The sequence below is a fragment of the Simochromis diagramma genome, unplaced genomic scaffold, assembly GCF_900408965.1.
Source record: "Simochromis diagramma unplaced genomic scaffold, fSimDia1.1 OVJJ01000371.1, whole genome shotgun sequence".
Lineage (NCBI taxonomy): Eukaryota > Metazoa > Chordata > Actinopteri > Cichliformes > Cichlidae > Simochromis > Simochromis diagramma.
In genome coordinates, this window is record NW_024386920.1 from 4,055,523 (window position 1) to 4,074,320 (window position 18,798).

At 40.7% G+C, this 18,798-nt stretch overlaps 1 protein-coding gene across 11 annotated transcripts in view; it reads right to left on the minus strand.

Annotated features, from left to right (window-relative positions):
* The window catches only part of myocd (myocardin), a 146,917-nt gene that overhangs the window by 22,539 nt on the left and 105,580 nt on the right, over positions 1-18,798 (minus strand). For 2 of the 11 annotated variants that reach the window (XM_040036611.1, XM_040036610.1), the window contains exon 1: positions 2,493-3,286. The exons of 7 other annotated variants lie outside the window; for them this stretch is intronic. In XM_040036611.1, the coding sequence (XP_039892545.1) occupies positions 2,493-2,547 (55 nt within the window). In that variant the 5' untranslated portion in view covers positions 2,548-3,286. Of the gene's footprint in view, positions 1-2,492; positions 3,290-18,385; positions 18,419-18,798 lie in introns of those variants that run through there. 2 more of the 11 variants (XM_040036612.1, XM_040036605.1) reach the window with 2 other exon arrangements.

Sequence of the window (18,798 nt, forward strand, 5' to 3'; positions counted from 1 at the left end):
ACTGCAAATCATCGTCAGCAGAGCGTGTTGTGGGGTAGTCTCTCATTTCGTAACTTATTACCAACTTTGTCAGAAGAGACAAGAATTCTGCTGCAATTTTACCTGGTGACACGTTCGTTATAGCACAGCGTTATAAATGCAAGATGAGACTAATTTAGAGCTAGTCTAGTGCAGCATTTAACATTAGAGATTTACTAAAAGAGAAGCAAAAGTGTTTTTTTCTACAAAAAAAGTAAAAGTGTTTTTTAAAATGTTATTGTAGGTTATTATAGCAAATTGTTTTTTATATATCATTTGACTAGTGATTCTTACTTACAGCCTATTCTGATCACTTATTGAATAATACTTCAAAATAACGGTTGCAATTAGCGCCTGGAGGAGTGTCATGAAGGCTCTAGAACAGCGATAATTTCTTCAGTACGGACTTTACTAAACAAAGTCTAAACCCACAAATTTTGTCATGTGACTGCCTGCATGGTATGCTTATCCATTTAGTGCAGACTGCTGGTTCCTCCTGTTTTTTTTAAGCTAAGTTAATAATTTCTTTTTTGTTGTTGTTTATTTTGTTCTTTTTTTGCTGTGGGTCAGATGGATTTTTTTATTTTTTATAGATGACACTGGTGGAGTGAAAGGCTTATTCTGCTTTTAACTGATAAACTCACAGATCATATTTCAAACACGACAAATACCACATCAAATGTTTGCCAGCTCAGAAAAGAACATCAAACTAAGTTTCCTGTTTTACTATTTCGATTTTCTCGGTGATCCAGGTTGAAAACATCCAGCGTGTTTATGTTTTATACATTTGGGATCAGAAGTGAAAATGGGTCTGAAATAGTTATATATTAAAGACAGCACATGTATGCACTGCTGATTTACATATGGTCAACATGTGGCACTGCATTTGACGTCTCTGTCATAATATTATGCAATGGCCTTGAGCTTAAGAGCATGGACTGTGGTCATTTGAGCTCTAAATCAAATCAGCATGAGAACTCGTCAGTACCTCACACACTCAGATTCGGCGCTCCGTGGGGAGCACTTAAATGAGATCTTTATCTTTCCTTTTAGTTTCAACCATGCGGTAGCAGTTCCCATGGCTTTGATTAGTTTGATTGTCGTTTAAGCACGGTGCATAGGAGTGACAATTGCTGTGTAGTGTAAGTCAACGTACTTCATGTTAAAGAAACTGTAAATCCTTGACAGCAGATCATCTTCGACTTCCCCTGCCATCAGCAGTTATCACAGAGACATTTACGGGCAATTTTACTTCGCTTACGCACAACATTTCACTCATGCGCTCATAAATGAGCTCAAGCAGTCGCTTTTATCAGGCGGCATTAACCCCTGTGACTGTAATATCAAGCAAACTTTGGCATAAGGACAATATCTCTACATCTGTGTTGTATTATAACAAGCTATAGCACAAGGGTTAGAGCAACACAGACCCTGAGCCACCTTCATGAAAAGCCTTATGCTGCTTTTGAATGCAGCCTCTCATGCTCCCCAGAGCACCGGGGGTCATTTCCCACCCTACTGATGTGCTCTAAACAAATCAAAGGAAAAGCATCATTTAGCCTGCCATTTCTGGAACGCAATTACAGCTCACAGGCAAACTGGAGGTAGCAACCAGAGCCACTACAGCCACCGCTTTGAAGCAGCTGCTTTTTGAGTGTAGAACAAGCTGAACAGCTACGATCAGTTGCAATTTCCTCAGGGAGGTGGCAGTGTTGCTCAGACTACACACACTGAAAACACACACGTGCGAGCTTAGACAAAGTATGTTCAAACTAAGGAAAGTGCGTGTGGGAATAAGAAAGTGACGGAATTAAGGAGTCTGTGTACGTGAAGGAGACAGATGGATACAAATCCCCAACATCTGATGTGTATTAGAAGGAGTTTAAGTCAGTGCTGTAGTCCAGACCCTTCCTCCCGCTTTGATATGCTCAGGTACACGCAGCTTCCAATGCAGCCATATTTAGATAACCTTTGACCTCTAATCTCTTTTTATCAAAGCCTGAAAACGACAGTGTCTGACTGGCTTTCCTCAGCAGCAGCAGAGGGTTAGTGACTGGGACTGAACAAGTGCACTAACCTGTCTGAAACGTCATTCTCTCTCGTGTCATTTACAAGGAGTTTGATGGACATCACGTCTGTAAATCCATCATACTGTGACAGAGTGACGGGAAGCTTTCTGACTCACGCCGACCTCGCTCTGCTATTCCTTGTGCCATCACGTACCAGCACTGTGTATTACACACACCTGTCACTCGGCTGCTGTTACTGAGGAGCACATTCTGAGTATCAACACAACTCATCCGCGAAGACAGACGAATGACACAACGTACGGAGAATTGTTTTCAAATGCTGTTGGCAGACAAACTGTTTGTGCGGCTTCTGAGAATAAACACAGCTGTACACAGAAAGTGTTCATAAGTTGTGACAGAACAGAGAAGCAATAAAAGTCACGTTTCAGTCATCACTGGACTTACCCGATCTAAACTTGCTTCGTATTAGTATGGAGTGTTCAGAGCCCAGAAGAGTCATAATGCTTACAGTACAGTTCCAGTGTTCAAAAGTTGCAAAATAGCCACGCACACTCAAGAAGCAGTGACACTTTGACCCCGACCTCTGAACCCCACACTGAGACGAGACCCAGAGCTGACCCAGCCTGGCTCATCAACAGATCTAGAGGAAAAGTGGCACAGCAAAAAAAAAAAAAAAAACCAAAACAAAACAAACACTGGCTTTCTTGTCTTTCTCTCAGCCAGCGTGCACACCACCAGCAGCAGCCTTCCACTCTGCCTGCTGCTTTCTCTTCTCCGCTCACTCTCCCCCCGGTAGCTGATGTGGGAGTGTGTCTGTGAGTCTGTGGGCCTGAGAAAGCTTTGGTCCCATCTAGCTGTGAGATCTGAGCAGGGCCAGGGACAGCAGAGAGAGATATGCCCTGCTCTGGGAGTGGCTAGGCGGCCAGGGTTTCCTCCAAGCCCCGCCTGTCAGAGCCCAGGGGCAGGACAGGGTTTGGCTGATGATTTCTTCCTCCCTTGCCACCAGTGTAAATATATCAGCCTATCAGCCTTGTTGACTGTCATTAGAGAGGAGAGAGGGGGAGTTAGATGGGGAGGGAAATATCAAGATAGAGGAGCAGATAACGAAGTAGCAGTACAGCCAGGAGGAAGAAAGCGAGAAAAGCAGGAGTGGCAATGAGTTTCACTGGAGTATTCAATTCTTGTGTAATAAATAGAATGCATAAAAGCAATATTCAATAAACTTGTGATACAAATGTAGCAGTATAATCAGACTGGAAACACACACTAGAAGACCAAGTGGGCTTTACACACACACACAGAGGAAACAAACAATGTGGACAATGTACAATAAATAAAAGTATTAATGGCTGCCACATTTTTTTAAAAACTTTAAAAAGATATTGCCTGAAAACCTGATTACTTATCATTTATTTTCCTCACAGTGACTGAACTGCAGAAAGTAGCAAGTAGTTCTTGTGCTAAGCCTCACTGAACTTTATTTTAAGGTGATGGTTAACAATTGTTTGGCAAGAAATGAGTGACTCGTAAGACAGAAGTCTAACATAACTCGAGATTCTCTTCCAAATATGTTTACATTTTTTCAGCAAACACAGCCTCAATAAACCAACATGTAGAAGACAAATTTAGCTTAATTAAACCCATTATCCAACAATCTATTAGGCCCAGAAACACTGACCACACCACACAACCAATGCTACAATGGAAACACAAAGATATGTAGGAATGTTTCCTATTTAAATCCAAGAAAGTGGAAAGAAATCCTTCATTTCTTAACAGGGCTTTTATTGTGAAACATTTTCAGGAAGCTGGTAAATAATCGTTTGTGGCAACTTTGACTGCAACTCCATCTGAAATGCTGGGTTTCAACTGAATACTCGTTTATACTTTAAAAAATACTGTATATGTCAGTTGTGAAAACACTTTGATTTGAAGTCCAGAGTGTATGACTTTCCAGTCACATTCAAGCCAAATTACTTCACACAGTGCTAATTAGGCTAATCAAGCACAGACAGACCAGTATCAATACATTTTATGCCCAATAATGATGACTGATTTGCCAGAGCAGCGTAGGGGAGGGACTGAACAGCATGAATATGACAGCTGCAAAAGTTTATGGTGTCACTGTGACTTTAAGTATTTAAAGAAGTGTGTTGTACAGCTTTCTCTGTCTCCTTTCAGATTTTTTTCAAGGTGAACTTTGACCTCAGGCACTAACAATAGTAGTATATTATAGTGACATTTGAAAATTACCCATAAAAACTGCTGGTAATATAACGTTTTACCGATTTTCACATTTGCTTTGGCCTGGACGTTAACCCAGCTAACATTAAATCATCTACAACTACACAAAATTTGAAAATTGTGGACACTAAACAGACAAACAAACATAACCAATTACTTACATCCTCTCTTTAGGGGGGGGAAATAATACCACTGTAATGCAAAAGTTGCTATTTACAGTATGTGAAGGAGCAGACTCTGAGGAGGATTTAAAGCATGTTCTGAGTAACATTATTTATTTTGCAGCTTTAAATTTGAATAATTTTCAGACTTCTGAAACCATGAGATATACAAACAGGTGTCCCTTGTAAATGAGACATGCCTGCCTCAACAACAGCAACACTGATGACCACTGAAACTGTCTAGCATTTAAAATAAACCTCTCTGAGCTACTTGTCTTTGTCGACTTTTTGTACAATCACTGAGTTTGCTCAGTCACACAGCAGTTTATATTATATTCTCCTGTCCTCAACATGTGATCCCCACCACATAGCGCGTTCTCCTCTGAGGGCAGCCTTCGCCAACTGCTGCCCCACCGGGTGCAGAGCCTCCTAAACCTCTGTCGACATTGGACGTCGGCTGGACACATCAAGGATTTCACCGTTGCTGTTTATCCTTAGATTTGAATGAAAAGGTATATGGAATATGATCCAGAGCTTGAAAAGAAAAACACCAGGAGCAGTGAAGGTGTGCAAGGGTCCAGAAAATATACTCTTTAATTTCTTAACAGGGATTTTATTGTAAAACATTAACAAGCATTGTCATTTTAGTTTGTTTATTACTAGCAAATTATTCTGTATTATAATATGATGATTCAAAAGAATTCGTTTTTAAGAAAACTCTCGCCTCCTTTTGACCCTTTCTCTTTGTATCCCCCTATTTATAGGCTTTTCTCCACCTCAACTTTGGCTTGAAAGTTATTTTTCCATTAATTTCCCACCCTGCCCGTTTTCAGTTTGCTAAATAGAGAGAATACCAAAGACAAGTGTGTGATTACTACAGGCCTTTTCTCCACACTGTGTAAAAACTGCAGTGAAAGAGGGCTAATCAGTCATTGAAAGCTTTTTTCCAGCAACAGCTCAGTGCTTCTGCCTCGCTACTATCCATTTTAATCTCTTCACACCATAAACACTGCTTGGTTTTTGTTGCCGAAGAGCCCCTACACACACCAGTGAGATGCGCACACCAAAACACGCAATAATTTAAGGTAATAAATGATACGGTCTATCTGTTTGCTGTTAGCCCATGTGCCTGACGTGTGCTGGAGTGAGCTCCAAGAAACCCATAGGATTCTCAAGTCAAATATTTACATAGAAGCTCCTCGGGCTGTAAATCTATCCCCGACATTCGCAGGTACATTTGTCTTGCGAGTACGCTGAATGAACACAGGTGCACGCACACCGACACGCACACACGAACCGGTCCCGTCTTAATTAGCAGGTGAAAGTGCTTAAAGGGAAGTTCTGTCAGAGGGTTTGACAGTGTACACACAGTGTCTCAGACAGATTCCTGAGGAGGTCACCCAGCCCTGGCTTAATCCTCCCCTTTAATTGGGGCCTATGTCAGCGGATGTGACAAGTCTCATCTGAACTGTCTGGAAGCGCACGTGTGTTTGTGTGTGTTTCAGCGTGTGCGATAAAAGCACTAAGAGAGCAGATGATCACACTCATACAGCCGTGAGACAGTTCTGAGTGCATATTTTTTTTACATTATATACAATAAGAATGCAGCAGAGTGTGTGTTGATGGTCGGCTTTTTCTTTTCTGTGATGCATATTTCAACAATGTTTCTCTGATGCAATTACTCAAATGTCTGTGCCTGGAGCATAAGGCAAGAGAAACTGTTTATTGGCCAACTGTGCAGACATCTAGATCAAAAAATGACTGTTAGTGTTTTGGGTGATTTCTTGTGTTTTAGATAACGCAGATGTGACTCGCAAAAATGGCCAAACTGGACACAATGTAATAAAAATTACATCTAGTACAAACAGTTATTACACACGACGTGTCTGGACATTTTTTAACGACATCGTCACATTGTCTTTTCCATCAGTTCCAGTAAATGATGAATCAGTGGTCTGTAGGAGCCCCTTCTGCTGATAGGAGCAGTCGCATCGTATTTTAAATGCTTGGAATATCTCCTGTCAAATGCCATCTGTGGAATCCAGCTGTCCTGCAGCCATTTGCCTGACAGAATGTCACAGGAGGAAGTGTACTAGAATGCGCTGTCCAGTGTGAATGCAACATGTGCTGGACATTGTGTGGACTGCCTTGTAGAGCATGCAGCAGCTGTTACATGACACCCGACTTCAGAGAAAAATTGAAAACTTATCTCCTTCATCCCTCTATCTTCAACCATCCTGTCTCGTCTAGCTTCCATCACTTAGGTCTTATAATGAGGTGGAATTATGACAGACTGACTCACAAAGCTTAAAATACTACAAAACCACATGTCATTTGGTAATTTATGCCCAAACTTGTCTACTAGAATACACCAGGTCATGGGCTAGAGCTTTGATTACGTGATTGTCCAGCAGGGTTCTGAAGGGTGTCACTTGAGCCACCAGGTGATGTGAGCATGCACAGAGATAAGCTTGATCTGTCAGGGTTGAGGCTGAGCTTAATTATGTGGTTTATCTGAACTATCACTGTTTTCAATTCTGTGTATGTCTGGTAGCTAGCCAGGAAACTAGTTATGGCCATGACTCATTTCATCTTATATCAGCCAACTTTTAGAATATTTTAGAATTTAAAACACACACACACACACACACACATATATAAAGTCTGCATTTATATAGCTACATCTATCTATATATCAAATAGATATGTTAAGCTAATAGATAAACAACTATGGCTTGTGTACTTGTGTAGTAGGTTGTTAGTCCATTGTTTACTTCAGCTGTCAATATGTAGCCCTGTCTCTTTATTCTAGAGGAGTAAATAGATGTGGATAAGAACTGATGAGCCAGAAAAACCCACTTCTGTCCACTGACAGTGATACTGAGATGAGTTATTGAGGATATCCATAACCTTTCTCCCTGGATGCACTGCTGTTTTTATGCTGCTGTTGGGGTTCATTTCTGTTAGCTGCTGTTAGTCAATGTTACTAAAACTTTGAAGTTGATCTATCATTTGGACTGTAACAGCAAATAAACTCCCACATGAGAGTTTATATAAGGCAGTGGTTCCCAAACTTTTTTTGCTAGGCCCCCCTGTTTTACAAGAAAAATGTTATAAAGAGCTAACATCTCTAAATGTCAGGAGTAGTTAGTCGTTACAACAAGTGTTTGTGAACTAAAAATCAAGAATGTAGGATACTGTTTGTCCGTGATTTGGAGAGCCCAGCGCTGCTCCCGACGCAGGGAAAAGCAGTTATGCAGGGGAGACCTACCTCGGCACTTGTGCAGGTGAAACCAAAGGGAGGATTTGCTTCACCATATTTTCTAGTCTTTGGCTTAGAATGAAGTTGGTTTGGAAACATATTCAGCGATGCTTCATCTCCTGCTTTGCGTTTGTGTGGGCGCCCCGTGCTAGCAGTGTCCAAGCGTTGTTTTTTCTTCCTTTCACACCACGCCCCCCCTTGCAATGGCTCTGCGCCCCCCTAGGGGGCAGGCCTCACACTTTGGGAAGCTCTGATATAAGGTATGTTAATCAGAGTAAAAGTGTGATTTTTAGGCTACTCAAGCCTAACATTAGTTGGCATAATGCATATAACTAACAGTTTTTGTTGTTTAGCGGGCTTGTTGTCTCACTCCTTCATGTTTTTGCTTGCACGATATCTGAGCAGTGGGACCCCTGCTGATGAGTAAAAATACTTCAGAAAAAAAATTCTGATTGAGGTTGTCATAATTCATGCATGAAAGGGTTAAATAACAATAATTACAATGAAACACGTTATACATCTATGGTAACGTTAAAAAACCAGTGCGTGGCAGGGTATGTAGTGACACATCAGTGTCCAATGTAGTGGTTTATATGCAAGGATACCATCAACAGTGACACAAATACATGAAAACAGTGTTTGAATAGCCGTCCACTGTAGGGACAACTATGCGTGAAAGGGTTAAATCTGAAGGTGCCGACAAAATATTAAAAATTAAAAGAAATTTACCCCCACGACAAACGAATGCCTAATTCTCTTCTCCTCCACCTCTGGTGTACTATGTACAGTGTGACCACTTTCTAACCACATATATAAAATGTGATTAGGGGAACAGCAATGTCTCTCTCAGCCACTGGATTCAATATGTTGGCTTCCACAAACTGGCACCGCTCCGATGTATTTTTGTTTAGGTATTTTTCTCATTTTAGTTTATGAAAATGCCTCAATTTCCTGGGAAACATAATTATGTTTTTCACATGCCCCATGATCAAAGCTGTAGGATATGTCTTTGATGTTAAGTATTTAAAAGGATTCATCACTTGTTAATGCAATGATCTTACACAGACTGTGCACACCTGACACTCACTATACTCAGTAAGTACACACACACACACACAAGACTCAATTTTGGTCATGTTGTGAGATCATATGAACCCCATTCATCACAGATGAACAAATCTGTGCTCAAACTGCATTTTAACATTTCATGAGCATCCATGATTCGATTGTATTCTATAAAATAATGCCTCGTGAAAATTCAAGCTTAGATGCTTTTATAAAGGTCTGTTTTGATCTTCTACCAAAGATATCCTAGCAAACAAGACAAGTCCCTTTTCATTTACAAAGACATGAAGCCAATCCTGGTGTGTCTTAATTGACTAACTGAAAAAGGAGGCATTTTCATTGGACCAGATTATATCCAAACTGGCAAACAGTAAATCTGACCTGAACTAAAAACAGCTATAATACAGAAAAAATGAATATATTGTGTATAGGAATTTCTTTTACTTATGTATTAATCACATTATTTTATTGTATGAAGCCTTGGTGCCACTGGATTTTAACATGTCTCACACTCATACAGTAAGACAAATGGTGGGGGTGTAGTAAGGAAGTTGGGGGGAAGCAGACCACGCCACAGGAAGAATCTTTGTCTCTTCGAGGACTCTGGGAGTAGCTAGGCAGTGTGAACCTTAAGGTGTGAAACAGCTGTGTACTGCCTTTTGTTCCTGAAGAAGGTATTTAACTGACAGCCATGTTAGGCTCGAGAGACTCTGCTGACCGTCTGCCCCGCGATCATGCAGCCTCTCCACCAACTTGGTTTTCTGTTCTTTGTGTTTTGATTAAAGAATGTTAGCTACCGCTCACCGCTCGTCTGCAGGCTTTATTTAAATGGAAAACTTCCACAACAATTGAAAACTTGGATGTTCACTACCTGAACACCAGGTTCTATGGCCAATTATTTTGGTAGGTGTGTACGTGTTTGTTAAAGAGCCTCAGCGGCCTTGGTGGCAGCAGCTGTGTCCTATCAGAGTGAATGCCTTTGTGCTGGTCTACCTCAGACAGCAGCTCTTGGTCCACTGTCTCTGTGGTGGTTGGCTCTCGGGTAAATACTGACATTTAAATAAGCGGTTAGAGAGATATATTAGAGTCCTGCACTCATACAGCCAAGCAGGTTTAAAATAAGTCTCACCCATCCCAACAAGAAAAGATGAATCAGTTTAAACAAGTCACTGCTTGGGACTTGACAGCAAGTATCTTTTTCATGTTGTGCCTCGGTCATGCCTATACAGAGCATAAAAGTTATATAATTACAGTTTTAATGATAATTGTAGGAGAAGATTATAGGTTTACCCAGAGAAGGATTCAAACCCCCATTTGAAGACAACACAATTTGGAGTTAAGAGTCAAAAATGCTAATTTTGAGTTGAGTTGAGACTGTGGACAAAACAAGCAGCAAGCATTTTTATCACTGATGATATCCAACTACTATTTTATTTTACTTATTAAAGTTTAGCCAAAGTATAATTAAATATAGTATCAACTTGTAATGTAGAATTTGGATAGTTAAGAAAGCTGTGAGTAACATGTTTACATGTACCTTTGCTACATACATTAGCTTGCTAAGCCCTAGCTAGCATTTCTGTTCAAAAACCCAAATAGACAGGGGCTACTGAAATATCGCCTAATACAGTATTTCAGCCTTCCACAGCATGTTGTAGGGCTGATGCCTAACATGGGTGCACTCTTGTTTGTGTCTCTTTGAGGTTTAACTGACAGCTGCTGCGATGCAAGCTACACTTGTTAGCATTCTTACTTAACTACCTTACTTTATATAAATATATAGTTGTTTTTTGTTTCCACTATAAAACATGAGAAAGCCCATGGGGTAATATAAGGTTAGATGATGGCAGTTGGATAAGTTATCAGAAAGTCTTGAGAGTGATTCAGTACTTTATCAGCAACCAATCAGCCTTATCAGAAAGCTGAGGGGTTTCTCACGACACAAGCAGACCAACTAAAAAGAAAAAGAGGACTGAAAAAGGAGGCGACTGTGGAACGCAAACAGAGTCGCCGAAATATAAAGAGTATAAGAGAAAAGGGCATAAAGTAAAGAATGAGATTGGAGGAGACAGAAATATAGGGAGAGGCAAGAAAAAGAGTTGGGGGAGGCTGGGAAAGAAAGAGCAAGATGTGGACCGGGCCAGACGAGGAGTCAGGTTCAGCGTTTCCCTCCGTCTCTGAGCTGCGGTTATAATGAAGTTCCAGTCAGAGTGGGCTGAATTCAAAACCAGAAGTGACAGAAAGATGAGGCTGAGCCAGCACTCTCCCCTCCTGTCTCCCTTCAAATCCCTCATCTCTGCTCTCTCTCCATCTTTATCTGGTCTGCGCGTCGGTCACCTTCACTCTGCGTTCTCTCCTCGGGCCTCACGGGGTCCGAGCGGCGCATGTCTGCCGCCAGGTTGGAAATGTCAACATGTGTGAGAGGCACTGGCGCTGCGAGCGATCTGAATGTAATCCCAAAACACAACAACAGCGTGAGGGAAATAGATTTTCTCCACATTATGTAAAAAGCTGAGGGGACGTAGTGTTTTGTACTTTTGTGGTTGTTTAGATTTCGCCAATTGACTTTGCCTCCGCTGTAGTCTGCAGGCGCTGGCGTGCGGCCAAGCTGGGAGGAGGTGGGTGTATGTCTGCGAGGCTTCAACAGAGAGACGGGCCTGCATCACTAAAGCTTAACTGTAACTCCTGCCTATTACCAAGGCCTATATGTGCTGGCTTTATGTGGTATTCCCAAAACTTCACTATCAGAAATTTAATAACTCAAAGTCTGCTTTGTTGTTGTTAATGTGTGTGTCCGTGACTAACAGGCCAGATGAAAGGCCCATCAAGAGGAACCACCGGGTATGCCACGCAAATGTCTTTCATCAAGCTTGACGGAGCCACAACGAGAAACCTATTAAGTAAAAATTTGTGAAGATGAAGTAGCATGTTTGATTATTAGCTGAAATAATTCCAGGACAAACTGTTTTGTCACAGCGTTCGGTGGAGAGACGATCAGCTGTGTTGACACAAGGCAGAGAACCACTGCCTCAAAGCTTTCCAAATAGGAACTTTACTTTCTACAAACAAATATGTGAACTCAGTACACTGCAGTGTGAAAAAATAAATGAAGTAAGATGGTGAGAGCTCAGGCATGGCGCTTAGTTAAAAAACTAAAAGAGATACACTATTTTGTTTTTCTACATCTCATTTTTAATGAGAGTTCACACAGAAGAGAAAAGAATTAATTTGTACATATTTGTAGAGCACGTTTAGTCCCCACATATTCAAATATCAGAACATTATTAATTTCTGTCTACTTTCAGCCTTTCTGTATTTTGAATCCTCTTTTTGGACTTCCCTTTGGCTTCACCCACTAACAATCATGGCAGAAGGCCTCCTGTCACCACGTACTTAGTCATACTAAGGCATCTTTTCATGTGGATTCCCACACTTTGAGAAAACTGTTATCGGAAACTATTTAAATAAAGCTGAGCTGATAAGTATTTCAAATATAAATAGTAAAACATTTTGAGGCTTGATAAATAAAAATAGTGAGTCACATTAAAAGGAAAGAAAGGATTCTTAAAAAAACCACCAAAATACTGGGAAAAGTATTCATCATGTAGAAAGAAATGTATTCAATCATTACTTCTGATGATGTTCATAGTTTATAAAAATATTCTTTTACATGAGGTATGAGATATGAGGTCAGCAACTTGAGTAATTGATGGCGCAGTTGATCTAGATAGATAGATAGATAGATAGCTAGATAGATAGATAGCTAGAAGGGAGTATTGTACAAGCCTTTAAATATGAGGATTGAGAAAAAATTCCCATGGTTTAAACATTTAAAAATGTCATCCTTGATCCACATCTCCATCACCTGACTGTGACAGGGAGACACCCTGATGTAGACCCACTGCAGAATCATTGCAGAACTAGTAACAACTCCTGGTAAGAAAAGACTCACTAGTGCAAATATTTAGCTATCTGGATCTTCCGAGCTGGTCCAGCACTTCCTAAACAGCCTGGCTGAAATGACCTGTCAGCCAGCACATTCTTTCTCTCAATGAGGACCAACCGGAGCCTTGTTTTTGTTGGTATGACCCAACCCCAACGAGCCCGTCCTCTGCACAACCCCACCACTCTCCCCGCCCTCCACCCACTGATGTCTGTTTGACAGAGTAAAACATTCCACTCCAGACACCGATTCAACATCGGAGTTGTGTACTTAAACAAAAACGAAAAACTGACTCACTCGAGTCCAACTGCTGTGTAATGTGATCTGGGAACAGAATTTGAGGTGGCTGACAGACAGCAGACAGAGGGGTTGCCACGGGCCACAGACTGATCCCTGGGTACAGAGCTGGTATCTGCTGGCATGGACTCCACTTGACCCTCCAGGACCAAAGACTTATTTATAGAGGACTACATCTCTGTGTGTCTGTTTATCTGTCTGTGTGTGCACATGTGTCACGTGTGTGCATGTTGCCTTATCAGCGCTGTGAAGGATTCATCAGGAGTGGCATTTTCTGCCATTCGGTGTTCAAAACAAACACACAGCTGTATGTGCTATCGCCACTCTGTGGGATGTTGAAAGGCCTGACTTATGCGACTTGTCAGTAAGAAATTATGCTATCGTCATGCTAACCCATTGATTCGCTACATTGGCTTCTTTATTATTTTTTTTTCCTCGCAATAAGTAATTCGCTCAAACAAACCTTTCTTTCTTCCTCGCCCGATTCCAAAAGCTGAATCAACAAAGGGGCACCAACAGCTACATGGTCCTGCTTGCTTTTAACACCCCAGGGACCCTCAGTAGGTTGTGATCAAATGTTGTTCTAGGGTTCTGAAGGGGTCTGGATGTGTATTTTTTGTTGCATTTTTTTCCTGTTCTCTGGTGTGATTGTGTGTATTAAACCCCAGCACACCTTTCCAGGCTGTATGGGTTTGGAAACTTTGGTCATGACTGAGAGTAATCGGATAGTGGATGCTGTTGATTCATCTAACAGGATTGGGAAATGTGGAAAACGACCACCTTTGCTTCATTGGTTGTGGCAGTTTTCTTTCCCTAGATGTAGCCTGGGTTTGGATATTGTGGACGGGGGAAATGAAAGAGACAACCTCACTTATGATAGAGTACCAGTGCAGATTTTAAGTTATGTTTTTCAGGCTTAATTACTTAGTTAGCCATCTATTTGGAGTGATTTTATTATATGTTATTATAATATAAAAACAGTTCATCAAATAAATAAATAATAACATAAAGTTAAACTTCGCTCGCTCAAATATGATGTTTCTTCGGGCTACGAAGTGAGCATCCAATCTCCTTTTAACGGTCTCATAATCGCTCTCCTCTTCGGGAGTCAGATGCAGGGATACCAATATTTCCTCTGCCTGCTCGCCCATAGTGTAGATAAGGGCGTTCACTTGATTTTCGTCCGCTTGCGGGGTGACTTGAAACTGACTCATGACGTCTCTTTTCGCGCAGCTCCTCTCTGGCCGACCTTTAACCTGGCACCGACACCAAAACTTTCCACTTATGCCCAACTAACATTTCCAGTTGTCTTCTGACACCATGTTCCGTTATTTGAGGTTATGGATGTTATTTGACTGGAGGCATAACTGACAGACACACGAGACGCGCCATTACTCCAATGAGTGTCCTGTATTATTTTTCATCCCCCCCACAACAACAACCAGCAGAAACGTTCCTACCGTCTAACATTTACCTGATACTACAAGTAACAACGGGCACAGCTGTATAGAAACTCCGTCGTGCTAGCTAGCACGCAGTACGAGTTATCGTTAACCACCACCGGTCGATCGGCGGCGAGCGATCGTGGGTGAAAGGAGAGACGGCTTACTGAAACGGTTTTTTTTAGCGAAGGGTCGCTAGCCGGCGCTAGGTAGCAAGCCGGCGGCTAGCTAGCCGGCTAGCAGCAACACACCCTTGCCGTTACCGTAACTATTCAATGCTTCGCGCAACCTTAAGAATTCCAATGGTTCCTGAAAGCACCGACGCTGTGCGCGCCGTTGATATTGTCGTCATTACGGTAATCCAAATACTCCCGACATACCACTAGAGTGAGCCAGCACACCACAAATCAAGTTTCCCTTAAGTTTCATTTTACTCCCCATTCATTCCAATGGGCAAAAACTTGCATTAAAATATTCATATTTAAAAAACTATAGAAGTAATAAACACCAAAAGTCATAGCACACCATTCCTGATCCAGCCGCACAAAATGATATAACATATATGAAGCAAAATAAATAAAAATAATTAAAAAATCTGTGCAATTATCTATGCAATTTAAAGAACATTTCATCTACATAAATATAGACACTGAGACTTGAAATATTATGACGATTCCTCTGAAGGACTAACAGACCTCTGAAAGTGGTCCATGATGTCAGACACCAAGATTTTTAGCTGCAGTTCCTTCCTGGAAACTGTGAGATGCTGATAATATAATTATTCCAACCAACTCTCTTATGGGATCCTCCTCAAGCTTTAAGTGTCTGGACAATACCTCAGACTGTTTCCTTAATGGTCCTTGTATTTATAATTTTTCTTTAGCACTTTGTTAAATAAATCCGTGCTTTTTTTTTCCCTCTTTTTTCCAAAAATGAAGGTTATTGTAGATAAGATACAGTCCACAATCTTTTGTGTTTCTTACCATTTTAATTTGTGAAGTCCAGAGGATATGCTTATTGAATAAAGACTGGATGCTAAGAAGACAAAACACTGGCAAGTGTGAGCTGAAGCTGGAGTCCAAGTTAGTGAAATTACATCAATATTTTTAAAGATTATTGCCTATTCCTTTCCTTATTGTGTTTGTCTTGCCTGTTTCCTTGTATTGAGATGAAATACGGCAGAGAAATACTTTTTGACAGTAGCACATTTGTTGTGAGGTAAAAGAAAAAGAAAACAAAGCTTTAGATGTGATCTGGGATCTTTCAAGCTGCTTTTATCTAACTTGATCATTATTAATCTAGATGCCCCATATCTCACATAGGCCAAAATGTGTCCTTTGCATTGTATTTTATCTTACGATACTAACTCCTCAAAGTTACAGTAATTTGTCTCAGGGGTAGTATAAACAGCTTTGCATGACCAAAAAACCTTCTATAAAAACAGTATTTTACTGTAAGTATGTCTAAATCAAGACCCTGCAGCTCAGCTTTAAGATGCAAAGCCTACACATAACTAAAAACAAGAGAAATCTTAATGTGGAGCGCTGACTTTGTAAATGCAGAGATCGGGAAAAAACCTGTTCGTTACCCGTTGACATACTGTACATGGTAAGATCGTCAGCGCAAGCAAGAACAACGTCTCTAAACAGTCCACAAACTTTATGGGATCCCAACATTTTTTTGTTTGAGCTTTTACATGCAACAGGACTTTATTTCATCGTAGCACAGACAGCTTTAAGACACAAAACGCTCACATATCTTCTGATGATCACGCTGTGTACGGTCACAGTGTTCAGTATTTGCACACAGCACTGTCTTTGGATTTACTCAGTTTAAATCACAGCAGCTAATTAGAAATTATACACACTTCAAATCCAAATCCTATTGCAATCCATTCTATTGCAGTTATAGTTGTTACTTTTTCCATATGGCATTTGGTTGAATGTTATAATTTAATTTGCTGTATCTAGCAGATTGAGTCTAGTAGTCAGGAATAACCATAAGAAAGATAACATTTAGAGTTCAGCACAACACACCGCTACAACCACAGCGAGAACTGACTCAGTGCATGAACTTGGTGGGTGAGACGAATGGTGTGTCACACTGACCAGAGGTGTCACTTTATGTCTCCCCCCCTCCACACACACATCCGCAGCGAAGTATGATGTCATTGGCTGCCTGTCTGCTAAGCGGTGGACCAGCGCCATGATCACAAGCTGCACGACTCACAGGCTCCACACGAGCCGAGAGAACGAGGAGGAGATGAGGGGGAGGGAGGAAGAGTAAACAGCAGGAAAGGAGAGGAGAGACAACTCCACAGTGTCCTAGACCACAAAGAAATGATGCAGAAACACTGCCAGCGATTCCTCCTTAACCCAGTGTCTGATATCATTTGACTTTTTGAAATTTACACTTGTAGTACAGCACCTATCAGCATAACAAGTGCTATGTAAAGGGCAGTGCAGACAGAGACTGGAGGAGGGGTTAAAATTAATGATGTAACCCATTAGTTTTGCTTTGTACAATACATTTCTGTTGACCTTTTGAATCAAGAAACAAAGCCAGAAAGAGACGATGATTCTGTTTTTTGGCAAATATTTCTGCAGTCAAGAATGAACTATGAAGCTGAACTTCTGTTGCCAGTATACAGTAAAAACAACCAAGTATTTGTATGGAGCCGTGGAAATGCCTATAAAGAGGTTAAAAAAAAGAAGCACAATAAAGCATGTAAAATGAAGAAGTGACACTGTACAGTAATCACCTGTCAGAGATACAGCCCCAAGATCTCAACAGAACAGTGAGGAATGGGAGATGTGACAGCAGAACTAAGTGAAAGTGACCAAAAATCACATTATTACTGGTTGCAACTTCACCACACACACAGAATTTGCAAAAAAACAACACATCTGTCTATAAAAGACTATGTAGTAAACCACTTCTCTGGAGGGGAAACAACACAAATCATAGCCTGTATGATGTAAAAGATGTCACTGTGACAGCCACCATTATTTTTATGAATGGGTTCAATTTTTGCAAAACTACTCTTAACATACTGTCTGGTGGGATAATTTGTTTTCATACACTGTATTTCCAAAAGTCTTCACTCACCTATTCAAATCATTTAATTCAGGTGTTCCAATCACTTCCCTGGTCACATATGTGTGACATCAAGCACCTGCTTCTACACACAAATAATCCCAGGAGAATGGTACGTATTTGATTGCACTACGCCAAATGTAACGTTTGATGTGGAGTAAGTCAGCCCCTTAGCTTCAGCACACAAAGAGATTTTGGACAATTTAACGCTCCCTACTCTGTGGGAACAGTTTCTTTGTGGGAACACCAGCGCACAAAGCAAGGCCCATAAAATCTTGTGAGTCAATTTGACCTTTGACCTTTGACCTTGAGCTTTTATGTTAAACCTCTGAGGTCTACCCATAACCTCAGCCTAGCCCTATATTTTGGAGATATATTTTGGCAAACATTGACTTTTTGGGGAGGTTTTTTTAATGTTTTTTTTTTTTTTTAAGCATGTCAATTATTTTCGTTGTTTTTCTCAGGAGAAAAACTTAATAAAACAAAAATTCAGTATTATGTAGCTCTAAGGGGTCAACGTCAATGACAACCTAAACAGAAGCCTTCTTTTAGTCATATGTTATTGTTATTGTATCTTTATTTCAGACTGTGATGGCTGCACTTACAGCCACACAGTGGTAATACCCACCGTGTTAGTGTAGAGGCTTATAAGTAACATTGCATTCACATGTCTTTCTTTAAATATAGGAATTTATTTACAGGACAATAAATAACTGGTTTTGGTTTAGAGTTAATTCACATATCCACATAACACTGCATTCTAAAATAAGTGCGCACATTTTAGTTTACACTGTTATGTATGATTAATTTTTTGTTTTCTGAGTTACCTTAGTTGCAGCTGTTCCAGTCCCTTGATTAAGGAGCCAAGAGGTAGAAAAGGGGCGGAGCGAGCTTTAAAGGAATACTACAAATTGGTTCACGCCATAACTCAGGACCATGGGGGGGAATTGGAGTTCATTATGTTTGGTTTAGTTAGGTTTTGTGTGTTTTACCCCTTCTCCTGTTTTTGTGGGCTGATCAGCCACTATTTAAGTTTCCCCTTTGTCTTGTTAAGTTAGGTCAGTTTGTTTGAATTGTCAGTTGTGTTGTCAACTTTGAGTAGAGTTTTGTTATTTTGACCTCTTATGGGCCCAAGATTTTGATTCTTTTTGCATGAGTTAACCAATTATGTTTTTTGGGTTAAATAAAAAATCATTTTTTTGGACTTTAACCTGTGCCTAAGTTTCCTTCACTGCTCGGT